Raw genomic sequence first — 22,970 nt, 5'->3', positions numbered from 1 at the left:
TTTTCTCCCACAGATCGCCAACTCGGTGGCGGAGAGCCTAGAGTTCCAGAAGATCTGGCTGTGGCAGCAGTTCTCGGCCAGGGTGACGCCCGGCGTGCAGCGGATTGTGGAGTTTGCGAAACGCGTACCTGGCTTCTGTGATTTCACCCAAGACGACCAGCTCATACTCATCAAGCTGGGCTTCTTCGAGGTCTGGCTGACGCACGTGGCCCGTCTGATCAACGAGGCGACACTCACGCTGGACGACGGAGCCTACCTGACGCGCCAGCAACTGGAGATACTCTACGATGTGAGTGGATAGCACTTTTCCTGGGAAATTAAATACTAATTTCAAATTTCATCACCACTTTTGTCACCTTGCAGTCGGACTTTGTGAACGCCTTGCTGAACTTTGCCAATACCTTGAACGTGTACGGTCTGAGCGACACCGAAATCGGCCTGTTTTCGGCCATGGTGCTGCTGGCCTCCGACCGGGCGGGACTTAGCGAGCCGAAGGTGATCGGACGGGCCAGGGAGCTGGTGGCCGAGGCGCTGCGAGTCCAGATCCTGCGCTCAAGGACCGGCTCACCGCAAGCGCTGCAGCTGATGCCGGCACTGGAGGCGAAGATACCGGAGCTGCGCTCGCTCGGAGCCAAGCACTTCTCACATCTGGACTGGCTGCGGACTTGCTGGACCAAGCTGCGCCTGCCGCCCCTCTTCGCCGAGATCTTCGACATCCCGAAGGCCGACGACGAGCTGTAGGAAGGGGGAGTGGAGATCCCCAGGGCCGTGCAACGCAACCGCAACAAAAAATATTCAACCACTTGTAGGCTTAAGCAACGTAGCATGTAGCAAAGACAAGAGAGAGAGAAAGAGAGGAGGGACACGAGATCAGATACACGTCTACTCAGCATTACTGGAGATAGTTCACTAAGCCCACTACTACTCGCCCATCACTACTCGCAGCAGTGCTGGAGCGTTCGAGCTTCGAACTCCCCCGCTGAACATATCCATGCGCAAACATAAATTATTTATTTCATTGTTGACTCATCAAGCTCCACACCGAACATCACCGCATCACCTTCGCCCCATACAAGCATCCTTCCAAGCACAGCCAGACAAAATTAGGAAAAGAAGGGAAAAGGGAGGAGAATGGAAGCCCCATCCCCACTCATCGTTGGCCAGCTATCCAAGGCATCTATTCAGAACTCGACTGAAGAGCGAGCGTTAAAGTTCGATAAATACTGGTTTTTTAAATATTATTAACTACTATAAACGATATCGGATATATGTGTACGTTACATCTAGAGATACGGATTTAGTGTAGTCGAGAAGAGCAAAAAGACCCCTTTCGTTTGCTTGCAAAAGTCGGAGATCCCATCCCATACGATACGATAAAATATACACTTATATATATGCGACATGATAATTCTACGCCTTAGTTTAAATCATTTCGAATTAAAGATCGATGCGTTTATTGTATCTGCGTGTAAATAAATTTAAATTAATTTTTAACATTAACTCGCTGCGACTTGATTATTTTTTAAAGCTTCCCCCATCCATCACCCCGGAGGATTCGGCACCCGGATCCTCCCCATTCAGAAAGTGTTCAGTTTCTCGCTTAAGATCCTACCCCGACACCTATGTTTAAGCTCCTTGGGCCAGAGACCGCCACCATCTAAGTTAAGTGCTTTAAGGCTTCATTTGTACAACTCGGAACAATCAGATTGTTTGATCAATTTTTGAATGGATTGGTGCTAAATTTGTGTGTTAAGTTTACATGGAAGACGACGGACTAGACGATGCCAGACCGACGAACAAAATATACCTAAATATACATTTACACATATATTTAAATCTATCTATATATCAAATACATGTATGTAAAATCAAAATGGATTCTTCTCTAAAGCTCTTCATTGATTGTTGAATTTATATAGAACATTTTTGTAAATTTTATTAGTGTGACAAAGGAAAATATTAAATGTAGAGAGAGGCAGCTGCGGTCCAGACCAGAGGCGATCGCGGCTGCCGTTTTATGCTCCATGTGTACCTTTCGCTTATTGAATTAGAATATCGAAATCAATATATAGATCTATATACATCAATTTATAGACTACGATTCGCAATATCTTAGAGAAAAACGCTTGCTATGTTCCCTCACCCGGTCCACGAACTATTATTTCGATCCAAGCACAAACCCCCACAAATCTCTGTGTTAATTTTGTAAACCAGTGCGCATAATGGAACCCTGTGAATGTAGCATTAAAACGACAACAACCAGAAACAACAGATTTTTAATTACAATATTAACTTATACCTAACTATTAAATACATACATACACATATATATATATATAATAAATATATAGATACAATTTTTTACCTACTGTAGCTTTGATTACATTTTTCAAATGATGTGTCAAATTTTAACATGGTATTACGATAGTCCAAAATACTCAGCTAAACTACAGCCACAGCAGCAGCTCAGCCCCCTGAGAAGGCCGACTTCCTACGATCATGGCTTGTTATTTCAGCTCTAATGCAGTGCAAAATCGGCCAGACACACACACTAATCATATATCAATATGCAAGACATTGCTTAGCCGTTGTTACCAGATCCAACCCCATAAAAACACTCCCCCAAAGTGTCGGCTTCCTCGACCTTGCAATGCCCTGTACAACCCAAGAGGTCCGAAGATCCCTGATCCCCTCCTAAACCCCATTGTCTGCGGTGAATCCAAGCCCATTCATTCCAATTCCCAGTACGGGGCATTCACAATTATCAGATATGCAAGGCCAGCTCGCTTTACTAACTTACTAAGAAATAGAACGAAAGGCAAAAAACAAACAATATACATAACACTAAGCCGCAAAAACAGAATATATAAACAAAAGACGATAAGAGCCCTGCGAAAACTACTTAGAAAGCGGAAAATACATACGCAGATTGTAATAAAATTACAGAAAAGCAAACAAACAAATGTCTTTCAATGATTTGAAAAAGAACGTTGGGTCAGAAAACTACTTATTTTCCCCGGAGATAAAGCCCAGTCACAGATTATTCCGATTTGACAACAGGTTTTAATGGGAGACTTTTACAAAATGTTAGATTTTTGGGTTTATCAAGGGTTTAGTTCTTATTTCGCTTACATTTCTGTATTGTTTGCACAACAATCTTTATTTGGAATATCGACGACTAGCGGGTATTCATTTCGTTAGGTACAAGTGCTTAGTACAAATGCCTTCGGTTGTTCAGTACGGAATGGAGAGTCATTACTTAGTGGGTGCACGTTCAATAAATAACATTCAAGTTTTTAAGCCAGCTTAGTCATCTCGGGGCAGAGGATAGAATTGCGTCAACACTTTGGTGATTTCCTGCGCCAGTTGGGGCGTGGCTGCTGCCAGGACCCTACGCGACATGATGTCAAAGTCCCCGCCAGCGGGATCTATCACCACTCCACCAGCTTCGCGGACAATCAAGTCGCCAGCACACACGTCCCAGGCGTGGATACCGAACTCGTAGTTGGCGTCAGCGGCTCCCAAAGCCACCATGGCCATGTTGAGGGCAGCCGAGCCCAGGACGCGAAAACTAAAGGGGAAAATGTATGAGAAACTAAGGCTTTTTCTATTGACCCATTGAAATAATCCTTACCCATGCACCTTCTTTGCCATCTTCTCAAAGTTCTCATTGACGACCTTCATCTTGGCCTCGTCGCGCGTGGTGCCGAACTCGCTGGTGACGAGTGCCTTTCCCAGCTCCTGCTGGCCACTCACATGTATCCGGCGGCCGTTGTAGAAGGCGCCGTGCCCGCGTCGCGCCGTAAATCGCTGCTCCAGCAGGGGATTGTAGATCAGACCCAGCTCGGTGACCTTGTTCACCTTCAGCCCCACTGAAATGCACGAGTGCGGAAAGGCGTGGACAAAGTTCATGGTGCCGTCAACGGGATCGATGATCCAGGTGGGGGCATCGGTCAGCTTGTTGACACCAGCATCGCCACTGCTCTCCTCCTCGCCAATGAACCTGGCAATAACGGCACTTTAGGATTAAGAGCTCCTTGGAGAAGGCCAGGAGAGAGAATGGCTTACTTGTGATCGGGAAACTGCCGGCGGATGCCGTCCATCAGCAGCTGCTCCACATCCTTGTCCGTCTGCGTCACCAGATCGATATCGTTGCTTTTGCACACAAACTCCTGGCGCGTCTCATTGTTCCGGGCAATCAGCTGGTGTAAACAAACGAAGGAAAATTCCATTAGATACCATAGGAATCTCAAGTGTTTTTCCACAGCTGTGCTTGCTCACCCGTCCCGCCTCGGACACCAGATTGCTGACCACCTCGAAGCACTTCTCCAGGTCCACACTGTCGCCCATGTTGTGCTGTCTTTGTGGATTTCGGCTTAGCAATGAACTTTAATTTAATTAAAAATCGGTTTGAATCAGCGGTGCTAAGTTAGCTATTTTCCACTGGATCCGGCGGTTATCAAAAGCACAAGGCGGAATAAAGCTCTACGTACGGAGCTTTCCTATGAGATGCCTATACCTCAAAAATACTAGAACACAGGCGTTAGATATTTGAATTCGGGTGAATTTTCGAAAGTACGAAAATCTTTCGACTTCCTCCATTCAAAATTGATACGTTTTGCTCAAACACAAGCCGTATAGCGTATACATTAGAAATAACAATAATAATTAGCAATAATTGTTTGAGCCCTTTAACCCTTCAACCAAAGCCAAATTTGAATTGCCAAAAGGCATAGTTCCCGTCTGCAGCCCGACTAAAAACACCTCTAAATTGTCAATTTATCAAATGTAACTTTACTCGTCGAATTTCAACTGGACTTCCTGATGGGCAGTTTAGGGGGCAGGTGCGTTGGTTTCAGTTTCCGAGCTATCGGTTTCGGGGAAGTCCGTCTGGCTGGTGAAATCCTGCATTTCCGGTTTGCGCGGTTCGTCATCACGCGGTGACGGATAGCTCTGTTCCAAGCGGCTGCCGAGGTCCTGGGCTAAACGCCCTGTGGACGCCACCAAGCACCGGCGGGACATGATATCCAGCTCGCCGCCAGCTGGGTCCATCACATGGCCGCCGGCCTCGGTGACCAGGATCACGCCTGCGGCCATGTGCCAAACGTGGAGACCAAAGTTGAAATAGGCGTCTGCCGCACCAGACGCTACCATGGCCAGGCCCATGACAGGAGAGCCAATTGAGCGCATCCTGACAGAAAATCATTAACTGGATAATTCCTGCGGCAAAATTAAACCCAAAGTACTCACGCATGGACAACCTTCGCCAACCGTTTGGCGTTTTCCATGGCCATGCGGCCTTGCTGATCGTTGCCCCCCGAACCAATCTCCTGCAGTACCAGTGCCGAGGACAAATCCACCTGTTTGGTTGTCCTGATTTCCTTTCCGTTCATCTTCGCTCCCTTACCCCGCTGGGCCGTGTACATGTTCTTCATGGGCGGATTGTAGATGATCCCGAACTCTGTCTGCTTGTCCACCAAATAAGCCACGGACATGCAGTAGTACGGAAAGTGGTGGGCATAGTTCATGGCACCATCGATGGGATCGATTATCCAGGTGGGCTTTTCTGTCAAGTCAACCATTCCAGACTCTGATTTGGCTATTCGCTCCCCAGTGATGAATCTGCACAGAAGGAACGGCCATTAGTACACGGAATACTTAATGGGTGTTACATTAACTACATACATGTGATCGGGAAACCTGGAGCTGATGGCATTGATGAACGTGCTTTCGACCAAACTATCGGTGCGGTTTTCCGGGTCAGACTCCTTCTGATCCTTGGCGTCTTCCTCGCCCTTCTCGTTATCTGCCCGCGCTATTTCTCCCGCTGACCTTGCCTCGCGGCAAGCGAGCAGAAATAGACTCTTCAGATCGCTGGCGGGGAATGACTCCGGGAGAAAGGCTTCATCATCCGACTCCTCATCGCTTTCTGAGATCATGGTGCCGGACGTGTTGGTGCCCTTGGTCGCGAACTTCTTGGACGGATTAAAAGTCACGTCTGTGTTGGTTAACTTGCTTAGGCTGCTCTGCACGTCGTCGGCGCTGCCGGCCGGTTCTAGAGCCCTAGATTCACGAGGCGTGATCGGCATCATGATGGGCGGTGGCAAAGGCACATCCTCTGGCCTTGGCTTTGGCGGGTCCGTTTTGTATTCAGATTCCGCTTCCGGTACCGGGTCCTGCACCACTGGTTGCGGACTCGCCAGCATGGGAAGTGCTACTGGCGGAGCCACTGTGTAAAGTGGACTCTTCCTTTCCCCATCCGTTCCGGAGCTGTCGGCGTCGTAGGCGGGTTGCGAAACTTGTGAATCCGATGTCGGCCCCATTTGGCGAACAGCAGACGATTGCTCATTGTCGCTGGGATCCTCCCTATCTTGGACTTTGACCTTCTGGTCCGCCCGACTCGGTTCGTTGGCCGCATTATCGGAGTCGTCCTCGTCAGGGCTTCTGGGGATGGCCCATTGGTCATTGACGCTCATTAGCCGCGAGGTCGACTTGTTGTGTCGCTTGTCCGTCGGCATCATCGAGGAACGTCGTACGTGTTCCGTCCGCAATGTGGTTACACGTGCATCCTGCTGAGTTGCCTCGTGATCTTCCAGCCCAAAGCGCGTGGCGGCGTTCTTCTCCGCAACGTCCTTCTTAGAGTCCTCTTTCTCAGACATCTTGACGTTGTGTTGTTTTCCGTTACCTCGTTTTAGACCTAGTTTTGCCCGCACTCTGCCACCAGGAAGTCGCAGTCCCAGCCGAAATTCTACTGAGTGAGTGTGTCAATGGCTGAGATGTTACTGCCTAGCTTGGAAGTTTACAGCCAAGCCAGGACGATCGGATATATTTTTCCCATTGTGAGATGATTTAATTTTAACGTTAAAAGGTTTGTAAACACATGAAACTGACCCTGCATATTCAACTCTATTCCCGATGATATCCTTTTCAAAAAGAGCCAATAAAGGTTGATGTCAGCAAGCCGGCAGAATGGTACGTACCCACTGAAATGTAGTAGTATCCGCTGGACTTGCAGGTTCAAACAAGGAATTGAAACAATAAACTTTATTTTATACACATTCACAATACATAAATATATAGATATGTAAATAGCCTTCTTCCTAACAATCTTTTTACAATCAGACGGGGAACGGCTGCCCCCTTATCAGCCAATCTCCATGGTCTCCATCAACACCTAGATCTTTTCCCAAAACAACAACGAGCTCTAACAGTAATAATATCCTCTATATAATTTTCATAGGCTTGCGCAGTAACTTCATGATATGTTTCGTTGCAGTAAGTCTTTTGACCGTATAACATAAATATATAGTAATTGTATATATGCGGTGTATATAGTATATCAGAGCGATGTTCTCGCCTTAACATGTATAGATCGTATGCAGGAATGCTGACACTGATATGTATCGTTTTCAAACTTACGGGCTAGTGGGACAAGGGGAGGAAACCGAGTCCCCGATCGGTTCCGGACTTACGTGCGTGGGCGCCTTCTCAGATCTGAAAATGTTTCACGAAATTAAGAGAGAGTCTACAAACGATAAGGAATACGGGTGTACAACCAAAAAGGATATGAGAGCTGTGGTGTTCTTCTGGCTACAACTGGAATCGTGTATATATTTTGTCTCATATCAATTCTACTAAAAATACATACATAAGTATTAAGTAAGATATATAATTAAATTTGTATCACAATACGAATTAGCGAGAACTTAGGCTACGACTACAACAAAGAAACAAAAGAGCTGTGATAAGTGTGTGGTGTGTGCGTGCTGAGCGATCGTGTCAACTACTACGGGGAACAGGCGGCAAGAAACACAAATAGATAGACAGATGTGGATCCGACCGATTACTTACGCACACGCTTTGGCTTACGAACTAGTTTAGAGTTTAGAAGGGGCTAATGCTAAACGCGCCGCAGCCCGGAACGGGACCAACATTAAGCAGTAGGTGTATTACAAGTGTAGGGGGAGATTTACAGGATTACGTAACACCGAGGGATACGTTGAAATGCGATGGCCGAGCGGAGAGTGGTCGTTGTGGCAAGCCGGAGAAAGCCTTGGGAAAAGGTATCGATCTTAGCCGCAAAGCCTTCCTCCATCTACTTGGCCTCCACGGGTCTGTTGGCGAATAGCTGCTCCACAATTTGCTCATCGGCCAGTGTCGAGGTGTCGCCCACATTGCGATCATTCACAGCTATCTTGCGCAGCACACGACGCATAATCTTGCCGGATCGCGTCTTGGGCAACCCGGGTGCGTTCTGAATGACGTCCGGCATGGCAAAGGGTCCTATGCGCTCGCGCACCATTTTCTTCAGTTCCGAAATCATCTTCTGGTCGAACTCCTCGTTCTCATTTGGCGTAATAAAGCAGTAGAGGCATTCGCCCTTCACAGGATGCGGACGGGAGACCACGGCCGACTCAGCCACTCGAGGATGCTCCGTGAGAACGGATTCTACCTCGGCAGTGGACATCAGGTGACCGGACACGTTCAACATGTCGTCCACGCGGCCGGTGATCCACAGATAGCCGTCGGCATCGCGACGGGCACCTGTTTGAAATAAAAATATAATAAATTAAATATAAGAGGAAAATGTAAATAAAAGTTTAAAAAATGTAAAATAAAACTTACCATCGCCAGTGCAGTAGTAGCCAGGGAACTTGGAGAAATAGGTGTCCTCGAAGCGCTCATGGTTGTTATACAGGGTGCGCATCATTCCAGGCCAAGGTTGCGAGAACACCAAGTAGCCCTCGCCCTCGCCCTTGATCTCGATGCCACACTCATCCAGCAAAGTGGGCTTGACGCCAAAGAATGGGAATGACTGCAGGTAAAAATGTAAGGCAACAAAATTAGATAAAGCTCTGTCTTAGCAGCAAACAAATTACTCACAGCCGAGCCTGGCTTCATGGGCGTGGCTCCAGGAAGCGGTGTGATGACATGACCGCCGGTCTCTGTCTGCCAGAAGGTATCCACAATCGAGCACTGCTCCTTGCCGATGTATCGGTAGTACCAGAGCCAGGCTTCAGGATTGATGGGCTCGCCCACGCTGCCCAAAACTCTGCAAAGTAATATTAAAATACAATGAGAAATGAGGAACAAAATAAGTTATATTTAGAGTATTTTAAAAAATATTTAAACCAATTGAATGTACAAAAATAAATTAAGCTATGTCTATCGAAAGATAGATGTAAGTTCACACCTCTGGCGCATTCAATTTCATTTTCTACTACTAGCTTTAAAAACAACACTAATATTATATAACCTACTTGAGTCCGCTCAGATTGTGCTTAAGCACGGGTCCCTCGCCGAACTTCATGAGGGCCCGGATGGCCGTGGGTGCCGTGTAGAACTGTGTAACCTTGTACTTATCGATGACGCTCCAGTAACGATCATTTCCAGGAAAGAACGGGGTGCCCTCGAACTGCAAAAGACAGGTAATAAATATGGTAAGTGGGAAATTCCAGACTCTAATATAGATCTAATCAGGCCACTTACAATCACTGAAGTGGCGCCATTGGCCAGCGGTCCGTACACAACGTACGTGTGTCCAGTGATCCAGCCCACATCGGCGGTGCACCAGTAGATGTCACCCGGCTTGTAGTCAAACACGATCTTAAAGGTTGTGGCCGCATACAGCAGGTATCCGGCGGTGGTGTGGAGCACGCCCTTGGGCTTGCCGGTGGAGCCGCTAGTGTAGAGCATAAACAGCGGGTCCTCGGCGTCCATCCATTCGGGATAGCAGGCTGGCTCCTTGTCCTCCATCTCCTCGTGCCACCAGTAGTCGCGATCGTCGGTCCACGGTATCTCCTCCTCCACATGGTCCGGCTGGCAGGGCGTGACGCGCTTCAAATGCGACACCACAATGCACTTCTCGACGGAGTGGCCCATCTCCTCCACCTTCTCCAGGGCGGTGTCGCACAGGGCCTTCAGGTACAGGGGTTTCTCACCACGCCAGGCTCCGTCCGCCGTGATTAGCAGCTTGGCCTTGCAGTCAAACATCCGTTCGGCCAGCGAGTCCGGCGAGAACCCGGCAAAGACGATCGAGTGCACGGCCCCAATTCGGGCGCAGGCCAGCATTGCGATGGGCAGCTCCAGGATCATGGGCATGTAGATGGAAACGCGATCACCCTTGCGGATGCCATGGTCCTTCAGCACGTTGGCAAAGCGGCAGACCTCCTCCAAAAGCTTGCGGTAGGTGAGGCCCCGGGAGTAGTCATCGGGGTGGTTGCCCTCCCTGCAAATAAAGAAACACGGCCATGAGGAAACACATATTGCATTCTATAGTATAGTATATCGCCCATACATTTATATGTATAGTATTTACATCGAGCACGCGCCGGTGGCGTTCGCAAATGGGTGCCATGTACCGGGTGTCCCCCACAATTGGGCTAATTACCCCGGCCATCACAATTGGATCACTTACTGTAATTCGAGGCTTCCTAATTGCCCCGACGAAGACTTAATTCGATTCTCTGCACTCAAACAGAGCCACCTAATTTCAAAGTTAGCTATACCTAGACTCGCGACGGTAAAAATAATAGCTTTGCAATTTCCACAATTACTTAATAGCTTTAGTTATGGAAATTTAATGTGTAATCTGGTTTTTGGGAAATTATATTTTTACATAAATTTTTGAACACACCCATTGCGGAAAAGATCATATTATTGGGATTAAAAAAAATGGATAAACAAAATGGGTCTTGAAGACTTTAAAATAAGTCTTATAATATAATAAATATATGATTTACTGATAGCATATTAATGATACTATACTTTTCACCGCAACTGTTCTTAAAAGTAGAAACATTGTAGAACTTTATGCAGCTTTTGTGCCTTTCCCTTTTTGTTCAGAACTTGGCAACAAAAGACAATGCCATAAACCGACAAAATGTTTTATGTACATATATATATGTACAATGAGCACTCAATATCTAATAGTATTTGACTAACTACACTAGGCACTATTAAATGTGTACCTTGCAAAAGCAATTATTACTAGAAGAAATAAAATCAAAAACCTAAAATTTTGTGAATTAATTTAAAGCCATCATGCCCCCAAGTAAATTAAATAATTTTTTAAACATTTTAATGACCTCCCAGTACACATTTAAACCGCAGTCACTGTCAGAGCTACCCTAATTGTTGCTATTAAATGAATGAATTTAGAATTTAGCACGAAATGTGGATATGTAAAACTGATCAAAGAGCTTTGAAAGCTTTTCTGGTAAACAAAAATCGTGACTGGGCTAAATCGTGAATGATTTCAGCGCTCAAAACGGATATAAACACTTGCGACACGAAACTGAAATGGGGAAAGCAACTTTCCTTGGGACTTTTTGGAGGTCAAGACGGATTAGACGGCAAAAAAACAATAATAAAGAAACTGGGCTAAAACCAACGACAGGTGTCGTCTACAGGTATATGTATAGACAATCAGCAGGGCCTGTTTGGAGAGTGTAAATCATCGTGGCCAGGCGATAAGAATTAGCCTGGCAATAAAACCACAATTATTTCGGTTCCCAAAGAGAAAGCAGGAAGCATTCAGAACAAAGCTCTCTTGCCGTGACGTTTTCGGGGTTATTTTGGAACCGCTGACTAGTCTGCACCGATCAAAGTTCACCTTTGGGGGGTGACTCTGGTGTTATTGGTGGGTGAGTGGGTCTGTCTCAGACTGTTTCGGGTGTGACTGGGCCAACTGCCACGAAATGTTATTCCACTTCAGCGAAATACTTGTTTATAATCGAACTTGTCAATTAGTAAGTCGACAAAAATAAATGTAATACGCACTGAAAATGCCGTCCAATGACTCGATCTTTGATGAAAATTAAGGGCAATATAACAGGGTAATCACGTTTTATCACATTATTTATAACTCGTATTAAAAAACGAACTACACTTATGGTTAATATTCAACAAAAGCTAATATTTATTTCATAAAATCACAAGTTTAGAATCGAAATATACATACATATATGTTATTTAATTTAATTTAATTTATGACGTTTACTAAATGTACATTACAAATTCGAAAGATGGAAAAGGATTGTAACCCTATCAGGCCTTTTCAAACTGTACCAAAACAAAAAGGTGACTCCCAAACTTTGCCCGAAATTCGTAATCAGCGGCGGACAACAACTCACAGTCAAGGCCAAGTGCTTACGGACGTCCTCTCCTATTATCAGAAACGAGCACTCATGATTTGGCGGAGGCTTCTCCTCCTCCGACGCATGAGTAACCACAGTTGTGGGAAAAAAGTGGCGCGACGCGAGTGTATTAATTTGCAATTTGGCGTGGTAATCGGCCCACTTGCCACCTAATCTCGTCGCCGGATCGCCAGACAAGAAATTTTCCATGCCGCTTGGAAACACCTCACATCGAAGAGTCGGAGGCCCGATCCCGCTCACCTCTTGACCACGGCGGGACGCGTGGCTGCCGCCCCTTATCAAAAATCACAAAATATGCTAAAAACAGCCACTCTCTCCACTCCACACGCGTGACGACGGAAACAATTATGGAGGGGAATGGTAAAATTAAAAATAAAAAACTACACCGCTGACTTATCTTAATAACAATAGCATCAGCTGTTGATTCGCGTGTCGTATAAATCGCATCGAATGTTTTTTTCCCCTACACGGCAAAAAAAAAAGCTGCCTAGGATAGTTTCTTTTAAGGAATATTGAAATATTATTTAGATGATTTTTATTTTGTAATGTAATTTTGTAATACTTCAAATTTTTAATATTTAAAAAATACCTACGTATATTTTTTATGAACTTGTAGTTTACAATTAAATTAATAATTATATTTATATGACATTCGTAATATGTATAATTAATTTTCAACAAAATTAAGTAAACTAAAATTTAAATTAAAAATTAGCATGCAATTTTTTTCAAGTTTTTTTTTTCTGCTACCTCTTCTCGCTCGCTCTCACTCACACGCGCCTTATTGTCTGGCTGTGCCCTACAGTTTGAGAGCCATTATCGTACGATGCTGAACTGCAGAGTTTGTCTAACGATCATTCGATCGTCTCCAAATTTCGCAAATCTTTGGATTGACAACCAAGACAGCGGTTTACATAATTAACAGAAAAGGGATGGGTAAAACACGTTTTTTCCGTCAAAACTGATAACAGTGGCAAAAAAAAAACTGAGAAATGCCCAGACAGCAATATTCTATGCTGATTCTTCGACGCGCTCTCTCTTTTAGTGCAGGTAAGAAATACACAGATAGTCCATTCTTTTTGTCGCTCTCTTTCCCTGTCTCTGTCTGTCTGCCAGTGCGTGAGCGGTGCGAAAGAGCTCTCTAATTGGTTGTGAGTGAATCAGAACGATCTGATCGCGTGATTTTCTATTCGCCCAGTGCAACTCAAACTGTTAAATGTTACCTAGTTTGAGAGCCAATCTTCTTTATGTTCCCTTTTCTCCGTTCTTTCCGTTAGTTCCTGTTCCCCGCTTACTTCCATTTATTTATCGTATACTTTTTCCTACACCTTTTGCCCAGACGCTCTGACACAGAAACGGAAAATAACAAAAGCAGAAAGAAAAGAGGGTGAGACGGAAAATAGCAAAATGTTTAACGCAAAGACGCGCTTCCATCAATTTGAATAAACAATTTGCGCGCATTGTCAAATCGCTTACATAATAATGCTCGGCTTTCGCTGTGCAGGCTTTTCGTGTGTGTTTAAATTAAATTTAATTTTGTTGCTAGTATCGAAATCCGTAAACCGTTTGCGTAAATCGGTTGGGCTCGGAACCGTTTGGGTACACAAATCGAAGAGAGATAAAATTTGAGATTTAAAACTGATCTTTGGAGCCCCTATATCTGTGAATGCAGGTCAAAACTAATGGTTTCTTAAATCAAGGTACCTGTTGGTAAAAATATTTCTGTATTTCAGCTATACATGTGTAATATTATCTTTAATTCGAACTTCTAAACGTGATGTCCTATCTACATAGGTTTCTAAAGATTGTTCCAGATGATAAGGGCATACATACTTAGGATCTTCAAATAATTAAAATAATGGATATTCGAAATCTGGTTGAACTATAAGGAAAACCTTCAATATCCTACGATATAAATAAGTTAAATAAATCATACAACTAACTAAAGTCTTAAGCCCTGGTCTAGCATTACATAAATTTTAAAAATTTAAATAATAATATTTGAATAAATAAATCACACTTTCCCCCATGAAACTAACAATAAATCGATCTATAAGTGAATAATGATTCGAGGCATTCATGTTCTTGTACTGAAGATCTGAGTCATTCGGATTCTTCTTTGTAATTGACCCACTTTATAGACCGTGTATTCGCACCTGTTCCATATTAAACCCCGAACACTTTGTAGGATCTAACAGTACGAATTTTCTTCAACTTTTGCTTTCGCTATCTGTCCAATATAAAACACGGTGCAAATAAAGTTTAAGATTTTGTTTTGCTTTGCTTTGGTTTGCAATAAAATTATCTGGAACGGCCGTTCGAAAAGCGTTAATTATTACTCATTACGTGCACCGTATTTTTTCTGTCTTTTTTCCCCCAGTTATAGTTTTTATCTTATCGGAGGAGGGACAGTGAGGACAGATTGTGCGCTGGGATTAAATAATTCCAACAAACAAAAAAAAAAAATGGGAAATAGCACGGAATAGTGATGGGTTACGCGTAACTTTGAGCCCTAGAACCGTGAAACCCAAGTTGGCTGGAAACTTACTAGGAATGACCTTGTAATTGCCTTTCAATTACCTGACTTTCATTTGCATTTCCCCCGGGCACGGGGAACCGCCCCTTGGTGATAACCCCAAGATAAGCTCATTAGCATTAACATTTGTTTAACATTGTTTTTTTTTCCAGCCTGACGCACGGTGAACTTTGGTTCTCAAAATAAAGCAAATCTTCTCGCCAACCAAAACAAAGTGCTTATTTCATCCAGGCCGTTCAATTTAATTGCGTTTTGAGTGGGCACTCGAGAATCTTATATAGTGCTATATAGCGCTGGATTCCTGGAGACCTAATCAGGGAAAGGGAGTGTCTGTTGTTTAATCGTAGTCGAAGGAAAATGTTGATTGCAAACACAATTAAATACGCACTTCAAAGTGGGAAGAACCTGAGACGATTATTTAATATTTGCATTTTGTTAAGTTTTAGTAACGAACAAGTCGCGTGGAGAAGCATGCAAATAGAGTGGCTATATGGAGACTGAGATAATGGGACAAGGGATATTGAACTTTAGGTGGAACTGTAAAAAATTAATTTTACCAATTTGTTATAGTACTTTTTTATTTATTGTTTATATAAATTCCAGAAATCTTGGGTCAATATTTTATAATACATTTGTTACATCTGCAAGGGAGCTCTTTAATTTCTACAAGTCGTAGTAGGCCTAATTTTGAATTTAAATAATTATCGGAAGAATGCTTTCTATTTATTGAAATTTATTTATAAAATTAAACATTACATTTCATATCCAAAAACGGAAAGATAACAGATTAAAGCAGCTTTGTTTTCAGACGCCTCGACCGGTTTAATTGCTAATCGATATAAACTGCATAGACAAACAAAGAAATACCAATGCGAAGCTTAAACTTGGCCGGGTCACCCTGTTACGGCGAGGTCTCGGAGTGGCAAATGACCATGACATTGACCCAGACCGTTTAGCCAAACTGCAGCTAGAAAGCCACAGCGAAAACCCCCGAAATTTGCCTTAATTCGGCCTCATTAGAGACTCACTGTCTAATTTGGAATGCAGACGATTAAGTCAAGTGGGTGCACAATCAAAACAAAAGTAATCACTTCAATTACTTCAGACTGAAAAGGAAAACAAAGAGCTAGCTCTTTCTCCTCCCGAAAATCGATGGCAGTAAGGTGAGATGTGCCCTTGAGTTCGCATCCTTGCAATATACACGTACGTACTATCATCTGTTCGCTGTGACGGTGCCTGCGCAGTAAATCCTGGCCGAGAAGAGGAGCCCGAACCAGAAGCCGAACCCAAATTCGAATCCGAATCCACCTACCTACCTTATGCACGTCACGAGGCGAGAGTTTCGTAACCACAAGAAAAATCAATACTGTGTTGTCCTGCCAGCGAACCACTTTTGTTTTCATGCGACCTACGATACCCACAAGGGGAGTGGGCGAGGAGGAGGACTCACCAGTAGTAGGCTATTTGGTCGCCCAGACCGTTGCGGACATTGCGATCCAGGAGATTGTAGCAGATATTGGTCGAGGCGCCTTCCATCCACTTGATCGAGATGGGCCCCTTGGAGATGTTGAAGTTGTACTTGAGGAACTTCTCCGGATCGGCGGGCGTCTCCCAATGGAACTGCTTGGCCACACGCGACCAGAACTCCGCCGGATTGTCCAGTGACTCCTGGTAGAACTTCTGGTACTCCTCGAAGCTGGATATGTAGGCGTTCTGGCTGATGGCCGGATTCGGATCGTATATTGATTTTTCCGCTGGCATTTTGTCGGCTGTGTGTTTTTGTTTACTGCTTGGTTATTTCTTTGAAAGGTTTTCCTTTGGTCGGGTCTTGAAATTATCCTGCTTGGCAATTATCCTTAGCTTAGTGTGTGTGTTTTTGTTATTATGTTTTTGGGGTTGGTTCTCGAGCAGCACGCGCTTCTCGCACCGCACGGAATGAGTTCTTTTTGAGCACTGACCACTCGTACGAGCAGTGCCAGAGCTTTTCGCCTCTGTCGGCACAGCTTTCGGAGGCAAAGCTTTGGCGGGCACGCTCTTCAAGTTCAATCATTATCATCATTCAACAGAACCGTGTAGATTTCTAGGCGCGACTTCGGCGTCCTTATCGCCGTATAAGCGCGGCGTAACTTTCCAGAGGTAGGTGTGTCCATCATCAATCAGGTGATGGCGATGCCCGTGGCGTGTGCCATCGCCCGTCCCGGCAACAGTTTTTTTTTTTAATAGATTTTTCCAAATCCAAACACGCCGTTCCAAGCTGATCCGTATTATCACCAGGAAATTGAGTGCTTCTTAACCTCCCTCTCTACACTCTCTTGGTCTATTTGAGTGAGTGTTCCGCTTATCTTTTGAGCGATTCTGGGCAGGTTTCTCTTCGGTCTCGAGCTCTTCGGTCTGGCTTATCGGCTAGAAGGTTTCCATGGGGGAGCAGACTCGGTCTGGGACACTGCCACCCGCAGGTCAAGACGCCCGATTTAAATATAATATTTGGCTTTACTGTCGATTCTTATTCGTAACAAATGTCAGAGCTACAACAACGTGTGGGATGGCGATGAGTTTTGGTGTGTGTTTTTGAGTGATTGTGCGGAGATAACAAATGCTGGGTCTCTGGTCGCTGATCGCTGGCTGGCTGCTGGCTTGGTCTAGTGATCGGCACTGCCTTTCACAAAGTCTTTGTACTGTTCCTCGGTCATAAGGGTATCTAGCTCCTGGGGATTCTTCAGGTCAACCTTGAAGAGCCAACCTGCAAGGAGATATAACATGTGATTACAGGAATCTAAAAAGGCGATGTGTGGGTCTTTCTTACCTTTTTCATAACAGCTGCTGTTGACCAGGGCCGGCGTATCCTCCACCTGGGCATTCTTTTCCGTCACCTTGCCGCTGACCGGCGAGTAAACCTCACTGGCTGCCTTCACGCTCTCCAGGGCTCCGCACTCGTCGTTCTGCTTCAGCTCGGTGTTTGGTTCCGGTAGCTGGGCGAAGACCACGTCGCCCAGCGACTCCTGAGCGTAGCTGGAGATGCCCACGACGGCCTTGTTCCCAGATACCAGCTCCACCCACTCATGGTTGTTTGTGTAGCGGCGTTCTGGGGAAGATTACCGATTACAGTTTGAGGGTCAGTGCTTTTACAACTGCAACCTGCGGTGTTGCATAAACCATGCTTACCCGCGGCCAACAGGCTGGTCAGGTGGAAGCTGCGCCCCTGGACGGTGGCGAGGGGCGTGGCATGCAGCTGACGAGCCGCCTGGAACCCGATCCGTGCCAATTTCGTGATGAAAACCATGCTTTTCCAGTCAAAAACAAGTGAGTGACGGAGGCGTCTGAGTGCCGGTCAAGTGAATGTACGATCCAATCCCGGGGGTGTATCGGTGACAAGTGAGCGGACTCAAAACACACGCGTTACGTTTAATGCCCGGCTCTCGGGACGAAAGTCGAATCTCGCCCGGCTTATCACGAAACCAACAATTTATTTGTGAACTTTTGTTTGACCCGCCGACCAGTGCTGCCAACTCGGGTCAGTGCAACCAACTCAGGCCAGTGCTGCCAACTGAGCTATTTTCTGGCCAGATCCGGCTATTTTGCAAGAACCACAACTGAAACCACTTAATTTAGCAGAAATTTCTAGGTTAAAATTAAGCCATTTTGCAAATAAAAAGACATGTCAGGTAAACAAACGAGCTGTTTTCCTAGAACGTCTTAAAAATTTGTGCATCATCACACTAAGTTATTTGTAAGTTTAAAAAACAAATTAAATTGATTTAGACTTAGTCGGAAAATAGCTAAATTGACTTGCAGTGGGCCTAAAATTGCATAAAAATGCGTGACCATTAAACGACACTTTACGAGTTTTTAATATTAATAAGTCTTTTTAGGCTAATTAATTTTTTTTTTAATTTCCATTAATACGTTTGACTTTCCTCGGTAATAAATAAATAAAAATTAAAATGTATTTTGCAAAATGTCAACTAAATATGGGCAATTCTCTGATGTCAAACGCGACATTTGTACGCATCCAAACTTAAAAAAATACCTAGGCCAAGACTTTATTTAAATTTAACAAAATTTAAAACTTAGATAACTTTAAATATTAATTAGGCCGCGATTGGTGTGGAGAGTTACCCATATAAAAAATAAAACGGTGTAACTAAAATATATATTATATATATATATATTGTATATTAACCTTAACACTTGAGTTTTTTTTTTAAGATTTCCTAAAATTTAAATTACGTCTTTGTTTTCCTTCCTCTCGGGCTAATCTCCTCCCAATTAAATCGTTGCTGGGGGTCCGTTTTTCATCTTAATCGGCGACCCGAGGCTTATCTGCATTATGAAATAATGAGTTGGTAAAAAAACAAATATAATTCGAATGGCGGTGCAAACAACTATGACTGTTTAATATATGTACAACTGCACACACTTATTTTGTTATTAACATGCAAATAAATAGAAATAACATGTACAACATCGGTCGTCATACTGATAAAATTTGAACTAAACTTTAGCTGTCACTTGGGGATTATTTGAGAATTATAATATGGAACGAGGGGCTTTGCCAGGGGCGCCAGCCGTCTTAGTACTGGGGATGGCGCAGAATGCCATTGGGACTCGGTGCCGGCGAGTAGTCGGGCACCGGGAATCCCGCCGTGGCCACCACAATTGTCTCCTGCACCGGAGTCTGGGCGGTCTGGCGCAGCGGACGACTGGCCTGGGGATTGGGGGCTGGGTACTGCTTGAAGGCGTTGAGGTCCCGGAAGCGACGGTCCATTAGATTGGAGTCCATCGACATGTGCGCCGCCCGGATGATAGCGTCCTCGTTCACCTCAATGGTCTCCGCCATGGAGCGATTGTCGGGAACGTAGGCTGCGTTGCTGTACGCTGCGTTGTTGTACGCCTGGATCTCCACCCTAAGACATGGAACGGGAATTAGGTTAAGACTCAGAAGGATACACATTTCTACTCACTTCTCTTCTTCGTAGGCACGAATAGGCGGACGGGTGGTCAGGATATCATTGGAATCCTTTCGGGGATTATACAAAGTATCCTGCGTAGGTAAATCCGTTTTTGATTATTCTTCTGGGATCTATTGCTTTTATGATTCTTAAACCAATGGACTAATTTAGACTAATTTTTAATGGATTTTAAACCAGCAGAATGTAGACTTATTTTAAATTCATAGATTTTTCAAGGCAATCCCTCGCATCGCTGTTTTTCATAATATTATTTTTAGACAATCTGATAATGGAATCGCCTTGAACATCTCAAGGCACTTCAATGCCAACTGATTAGAAAAGTGGACTTACTATAATTGGAAAGAATTCCTTTTTTTCTTGAATCGTGTTTGGGGAGAGCTGCCCTAAGACGGTACCCCCGCACCCAGAACCCAAAGCAAGCAATCATTTTCCCCAGCGTTTCGGCGAACTTAGCCCGAAAACCCAGGAATCCGCTATCAGGCGGCCCGAGGCAATTTATCGACGAGGCTTTCTTATCAGTGGTTACCATTACCAGCAACCAGCACCACTACTAGGGTGAGTTAATGGCGGCAAAGTGCTAAGTTTAGCCATGTCGTAGTCGTTGCCCGGCCGTATGAATTTCACTTTCTGCGTTGTTCGAATATTTTAACAGACAAATCAGTGGAATATGAATCGAATCGGAATCGGAATCGGAGAAGACACCGCGATGAGGTCACCCGCTGACCTCAGGTGACAACTTACCGCACCATCCTTATCGGTGGCAATGCGCGTGGCTCGCACCAGCAGGTAGACGAGCAGGCCAAGGTTAACTAGCCACATAACGAAGCCCTTGAACGAGATGATCATCATCGAAATGGCGGACACGGCTCCGGCAATCAAGGTGGCAGCCATCGGATTCACTGGACCGGCGTTCAATGTATTGGCATTCTCTGTCAAAGCCTTCTCGTTGAAGCGTCCGTAGTCGACGCCAAAGATCACGCCGGAGGCCACGTCCATACAGCAGATGGCGGCCATAAAGAAGGCCCAGGTGTAAATCGAGACCAGGGTACTCTTGGTATTATCCTTGCGCACGCCTTGGAAGGAGAGCAGAGTAAAAGAAGGTGTGTTAATTAAGGTATCCATCACAGGGGTGTTTAATGGGTACAACAATAATATGTGCCATATCATTTAAACATGTGATTATAAAATGGCTTTGTTTACAGGTGATATATCAATCAGAAGCACAATTAAGTCATTAAATTATAATGATATATTATATATTATTAATAAAGGTAGGGCGGCAGGTTTTGAATTATCTTCCTGACTGTGTAAAAGGTTACTTAAATTGAATCAAACCCAATTTGTTTGAGCAAAGAAATAATATTTGCGGGGGAATAACCACCTTTGTTTAGTTATTTGTTTATGGCATTTAGTTTAGTTTATTTGGCCTTATGGCAGGGGCTTTTCATTTTATCTTCAAGTTAAGGCTGGCTGCCTGATAAAAGAAATTCCATGATTTTAACAAGTGAATCATAAAGCCCGGCCATATCTTTTTTATATGCAGTTCATTTCCGCTTCCCTAAATTCTTATAATCATACTCACAGGCTAGTAGCACAATGGAAACGATGAGCCAGCAGACAGAGACTCCCAGGTAGACGCAGTTCCAGATCAACAATTGATTCGTATCGAACACTGTCTCCACTGAGTTCAGAAGTGTATAATCGAATTGCTGAAAGTCGTTGGGGCTCATGCTGCAGCCGCCCTTGAAGTACACATAGAAGAACACCGCCTTGACCATGCTCCCGTAGGTCAAACTATCCGTTATGTAAAGCACACAGCTGTAGGCACATATCGCTGTGATGGTCAGTCCAATCCAGATGCAAGCCTGAACCTGTAGGAAAAATAATTAACTTAATAAACCAAAATAAAATTTAACAAATTAAAAAGTAATAGGTTTTGTCATCTTTAACCATATATGTACATATGTATGAATTAGTTTTGCCAGCCAAGAAGATCTAGCCTTGGCTGTCTATCTGCTGCCAGGATGCTAGCCTGTTATTGGAGTTATCGGACAGAAACCTCTCAATAAACCATTTTTCCGTAGCAAATCGGTCTTAATGTCCACAATTTTATGGTCTTTTAAGAAAAATAAAGCAACTACGTTTTTTAATGTTCTCTTCTTTTAAAAAGTCTAACCTTTCGGGTTTTTAATTAATGTTTGCTTCTAATTCAGACACAATTTTTAGACGATATTCCCTATCTAGGTGTTCTTTTTATTCATTTTGTTTACACACGTCAATCCCAGCAACTGATTATCTGCATATCTGTTCCTCTTGAAACGGGGAATCGCACCAAATGACTCAATGCTGATTATGGCCGACTAGGTTGGTCAGGTGGAGAAGTACTTGCACCCTCCACCACATCCAATTCCGGTGAGTGGTGCCAATGTCAATTTCAATGCCTGTCTCCCTTATCGAGGAATGGGGAATGCGGTCGGGGTCACGTATGAAGCTACTTACCACTCCGAGAATTCCGGCCCAGAGTACGGCCGTTCGGAGGGAGCCAAAGTGCTTGATGCTCGGCGCCGGAGGTGAATACATTTTGCGGTGACTGTTCCAATGGCTTCTGCTATGTTCTATATTCAATATTCACACGGATCCGACCGGAATCTACCTTGGATCGTTCGGGTTGGGTGCGCTTTTGCAGTACGCGACGTCGAGGTCCGTTGGCCAACTGAACGATCGCCAATTATTTTCGCGACGCGTTCGCAACTCGTTTATTTTCCCGATAACCAGGCGATAATGGCTCGCTTTGAATTACGGCTTTCGGAATGCGCCAATTGTCCGCGAAGGCTTTTATTTTTATTCCTATATATCACTTCGATTTTACTCAATTTCTCGAGCCAGTATCCGTTCGTTGTTCGTGTCGTTCGTTAACTGAACGCTGTGTTTGTGGCCGAAACATTTATCGGGCCTTAACTTGTGGGCTGCGTTCGGATGGTAAATATTATATTATCGCTGCTGATAAGGCGGCCCCTTACCTCACCCCGCAGAAAATAGGAGCCACGGCATTGACAAGCGTTTTCGCTTGGCTGAATTGTGTGGGAGAATGTGAGCTAAATCGAACGGCTATAATTGGAGCGGACTGCAATCTTATCGGGCTTCTGTATTAGCACATTAGTGATGTCGCCCCTTATCTTTGCGTAAATAGTTGTATTCCGCCGCTTACCTCATTTCCCAAACATTTCAATTAATTGCAGTAGGAATTTTTAAAAGAGCGCGCCCAAAGGCGGCCTCTGGTGGCTGCTGAAGGAACCATAACGGCAT

At 44.5% G+C, this 22,970-nt stretch overlaps 6 protein-coding genes and 2 long non-coding RNA genes across 9 annotated transcripts in view; 3 read left to right on the top strand and 5 right to left on the bottom strand.

The window, feature by feature from the left end:
- The window catches only part of LOC108085827 (Ecdysone-induced protein 78C), a 44,373-nt gene extending 43,115 nt beyond the window's left edge, over positions 1-1,258 (top strand). For both annotated transcript variants that reach the window (XM_070284929.1, XM_017182581.3), the window contains 2 exons: positions 14-289; positions 364-1,258. In XM_070284929.1, the coding sequence (XP_070141030.1) occupies positions 14-289; positions 364-741 (654 nt within the window). In that variant the 3' untranslated portion in view covers positions 742-1,258. The remainder of the gene's footprint in view (positions 1-13; positions 290-363) is intronic.
- A 1,780-nt stretch (positions 1,259-3,038) lies between these two features.
- Positions 3,039-4,438, bottom strand: LOC108085791 (inositol monophosphatase 1). Its single transcript, XM_017182539.3, has 4 exons — positions 4,282-4,438; positions 4,069-4,202; positions 3,635-4,003; positions 3,039-3,571 (listed from the first exon to the last, which is right to left on the bottom strand). The coding sequence occupies exons 1-4, from the start codon at positions 4,348-4,350 to the stop codon at positions 3,307-3,309; spliced, it is 837 nt and encodes a 278-aa protein (XP_017038028.1). The 5' UTR covers positions 4,351-4,438; the 3' UTR covers positions 3,039-3,306.
- Positions 4,439-4,771: 333 nt separating this feature from the next.
- LOC108085792 (uncharacterized) lies at positions 4,772-6,798 on the bottom strand. The gene is made up of 3 exons (XM_017182540.3): positions 5,686-6,798; positions 5,251-5,622; positions 4,772-5,191 (listed from the first exon to the last, which is right to left on the bottom strand). The coding sequence occupies exons 1-3, from the start codon at positions 6,657-6,659 to the stop codon at positions 4,834-4,836; spliced, it is 1,704 nt and encodes a 567-aa protein (XP_017038029.1). The 5' UTR covers positions 6,660-6,798; the 3' UTR covers positions 4,772-4,833.
- Positions 6,799-6,817: 19 nt separating this feature from the next.
- LOC108085821 (uncharacterized) lies at positions 6,818-7,493 on the top strand. Its single transcript, XR_011444786.1, has 3 exons — positions 6,818-6,972; positions 7,241-7,275; positions 7,372-7,493. It is a non-coding gene; the product is annotated as an uncharacterized lncRNA (long non-coding RNA).
- On the bottom strand, positions 7,030-16,716 carry AcCoAS (acetyl coenzyme A synthase). The gene is made up of 6 exons (XM_017182570.3): positions 16,145-16,716; positions 9,490-10,228; positions 9,261-9,415; positions 8,884-9,052; positions 8,626-8,815; positions 7,030-8,544 (listed from the first exon to the last, which is right to left on the bottom strand). The coding sequence occupies exons 1-6, from the start codon at positions 16,453-16,455 to the stop codon at positions 8,096-8,098; spliced, it is 2,013 nt and encodes a 670-aa protein (XP_017038059.1). The 5' UTR covers positions 16,456-16,716; the 3' UTR covers positions 7,030-8,095.
- A 448-nt stretch (positions 16,717-17,164) lies between these two features.
- On the bottom strand, positions 17,165-18,195 carry ppl (glycine cleavage system H protein, mitochondrial). Its single transcript, XM_017182571.3, has 3 exons — positions 17,857-18,195; positions 17,498-17,776; positions 17,165-17,434 (listed from the first exon to the last, which is right to left on the bottom strand). The coding sequence occupies exons 1-3, from the start codon at positions 17,972-17,974 to the stop codon at positions 17,334-17,336; spliced, it is 498 nt and encodes a 165-aa protein (XP_017038060.1). The 5' UTR covers positions 17,975-18,195; the 3' UTR covers positions 17,165-17,333.
- Positions 18,196-19,055: 860 nt separating this feature from the next.
- LOC108085809 (uncharacterized) lies at positions 19,056-22,604 on the bottom strand. Its single transcript, XM_017182560.3, has 5 exons — positions 22,164-22,604; positions 21,247-21,535; positions 20,406-20,737; positions 19,656-19,735; positions 19,056-19,598 (listed from the first exon to the last, which is right to left on the bottom strand). The coding sequence occupies exons 1-5, from the start codon at positions 22,242-22,244 to the stop codon at positions 19,265-19,267; spliced, it is 1,116 nt and encodes a 371-aa protein (XP_017038049.1). The 5' UTR covers positions 22,245-22,604; the 3' UTR covers positions 19,056-19,264.
- On the top strand, positions 19,513-20,456 carry LOC138928271 (uncharacterized). Its single transcript, XR_011444785.1, has 3 exons — positions 19,513-19,621; positions 19,922-20,219; positions 20,317-20,456. It is a non-coding gene; the product is annotated as an uncharacterized lncRNA (long non-coding RNA).
- Positions 22,605-22,970: the final 366 nt, after the last annotated feature.

Source organism: Drosophila kikkawai, chromosome 3L (genome assembly GCF_030179895.1).
Source record: "Drosophila kikkawai strain 14028-0561.14 chromosome 3L, DkikHiC1v2, whole genome shotgun sequence".
Taxonomy (NCBI): Eukaryota; Metazoa; Arthropoda; class Insecta; order Diptera; family Drosophilidae; genus Drosophila; species Drosophila kikkawai.
This window is presented reverse-complemented; position numbering and strand designations above follow the sequence as displayed.

Excerpts from the sequence above, each read along its gene's own strand:
- LOC108085791 (XM_017182539.3), bottom strand. The coding sequence starts at position 4,350 with ATGGGCGACAGTGTGGACCTGGAGAAGTGCTTCGAGGTGGTCAGCAAT. Across the intron at positions 4,203-4,281 it reads TGGTGTCCGAGGCGGGACGG|CTGATTGCCCGGAACAATGA; the intron begins GTGAGCAAGCAC and ends TGTTTACACCAG. Across the intron at positions 4,004-4,068 it reads CGGCAGTTTCCCGATCACAA|GTTCATTGGCGAGGAGGAGA; the intron begins GTAAGCCATTCT and ends CGTTATTGCCAG.
- AcCoAS (XM_017182570.3), bottom strand. The coding sequence starts at position 16,455 with ATGCCAGCGGAAAAATCAATATACGATCCGAATCCGGCCATCAGCCAG. Across the intron at positions 9,416-9,489 it reads ATGGCGCCACTTCAGTGATT|TTCGAGGGCACCCCGTTCTT; the intron begins GTAAGTGGCCTG and ends TGTCTTTTGCAG. Across the intron at positions 8,816-8,883 it reads CCATGAAGCCAGGCTCGGCT|TCATTCCCATTCTTTGGCGT; the intron begins GTGAGTAATTTG and ends TTTTACCTGCAG.
- LOC108085792 (XM_017182540.3), bottom strand. The coding sequence starts at position 6,659 with ATGTCTGAGAAAGAGGACTCTAAGAAGGACGTTGCGGAGAAGAACGCC. Across the intron at positions 5,623-5,685 it reads TCCAGGTTTCCCGATCACAT|ATTCATCACTGGGGAGCGAA; the intron begins GTATGTAGTTAA and ends CCTTCTGTGCAG. Across the intron at positions 5,192-5,250 it reads TTGGCGAAGGTTGTCCATGC|GATGCGCTCAATTGGCTCTC; the intron begins GTGAGTACTTTG and ends ATTTTCTGTCAG.
- ppl (XM_017182571.3), bottom strand. The coding sequence starts at position 17,974 with ATGGTTTTCATCACGAAATTGGCACGGATCGGGTTCCAGGCGGCTCGT. Across the intron at positions 17,777-17,856 it reads GACCAGCCTGTTGGCCGCGG|AACGCCGCTACACAAACAAC; the intron begins GTAAGCATGGTT and ends AATCTTCCCCAG. Across the intron at positions 17,435-17,497 it reads CAGCAGCTGTTATGAAAAAG|GTTGGCTCTTCAAGGTTGAC; the intron begins GTAAGAAAGACC and ends ATCTCCTTGCAG.
- LOC108085809 (XM_017182560.3), bottom strand. The coding sequence starts at position 22,244 with ATGTATTCACCTCCGGCGCCGAGCATCAAGCACTTTGGCTCCCTCCGA. Across the intron at positions 21,536-22,163 it reads GGGCCGGAATTCTCGGAGTG|GTTCAGGCTTGCATCTGGAT; the intron begins GTAAGTAGCTTC and ends TTTTTCCTACAG. Across the intron at positions 20,738-21,246 it reads TTCCATTGTGCTACTAGCCT|GCGTGCGCAAGGATAATACC; the intron begins GTGAGTATGATT and ends TCTCCTTCCAAG.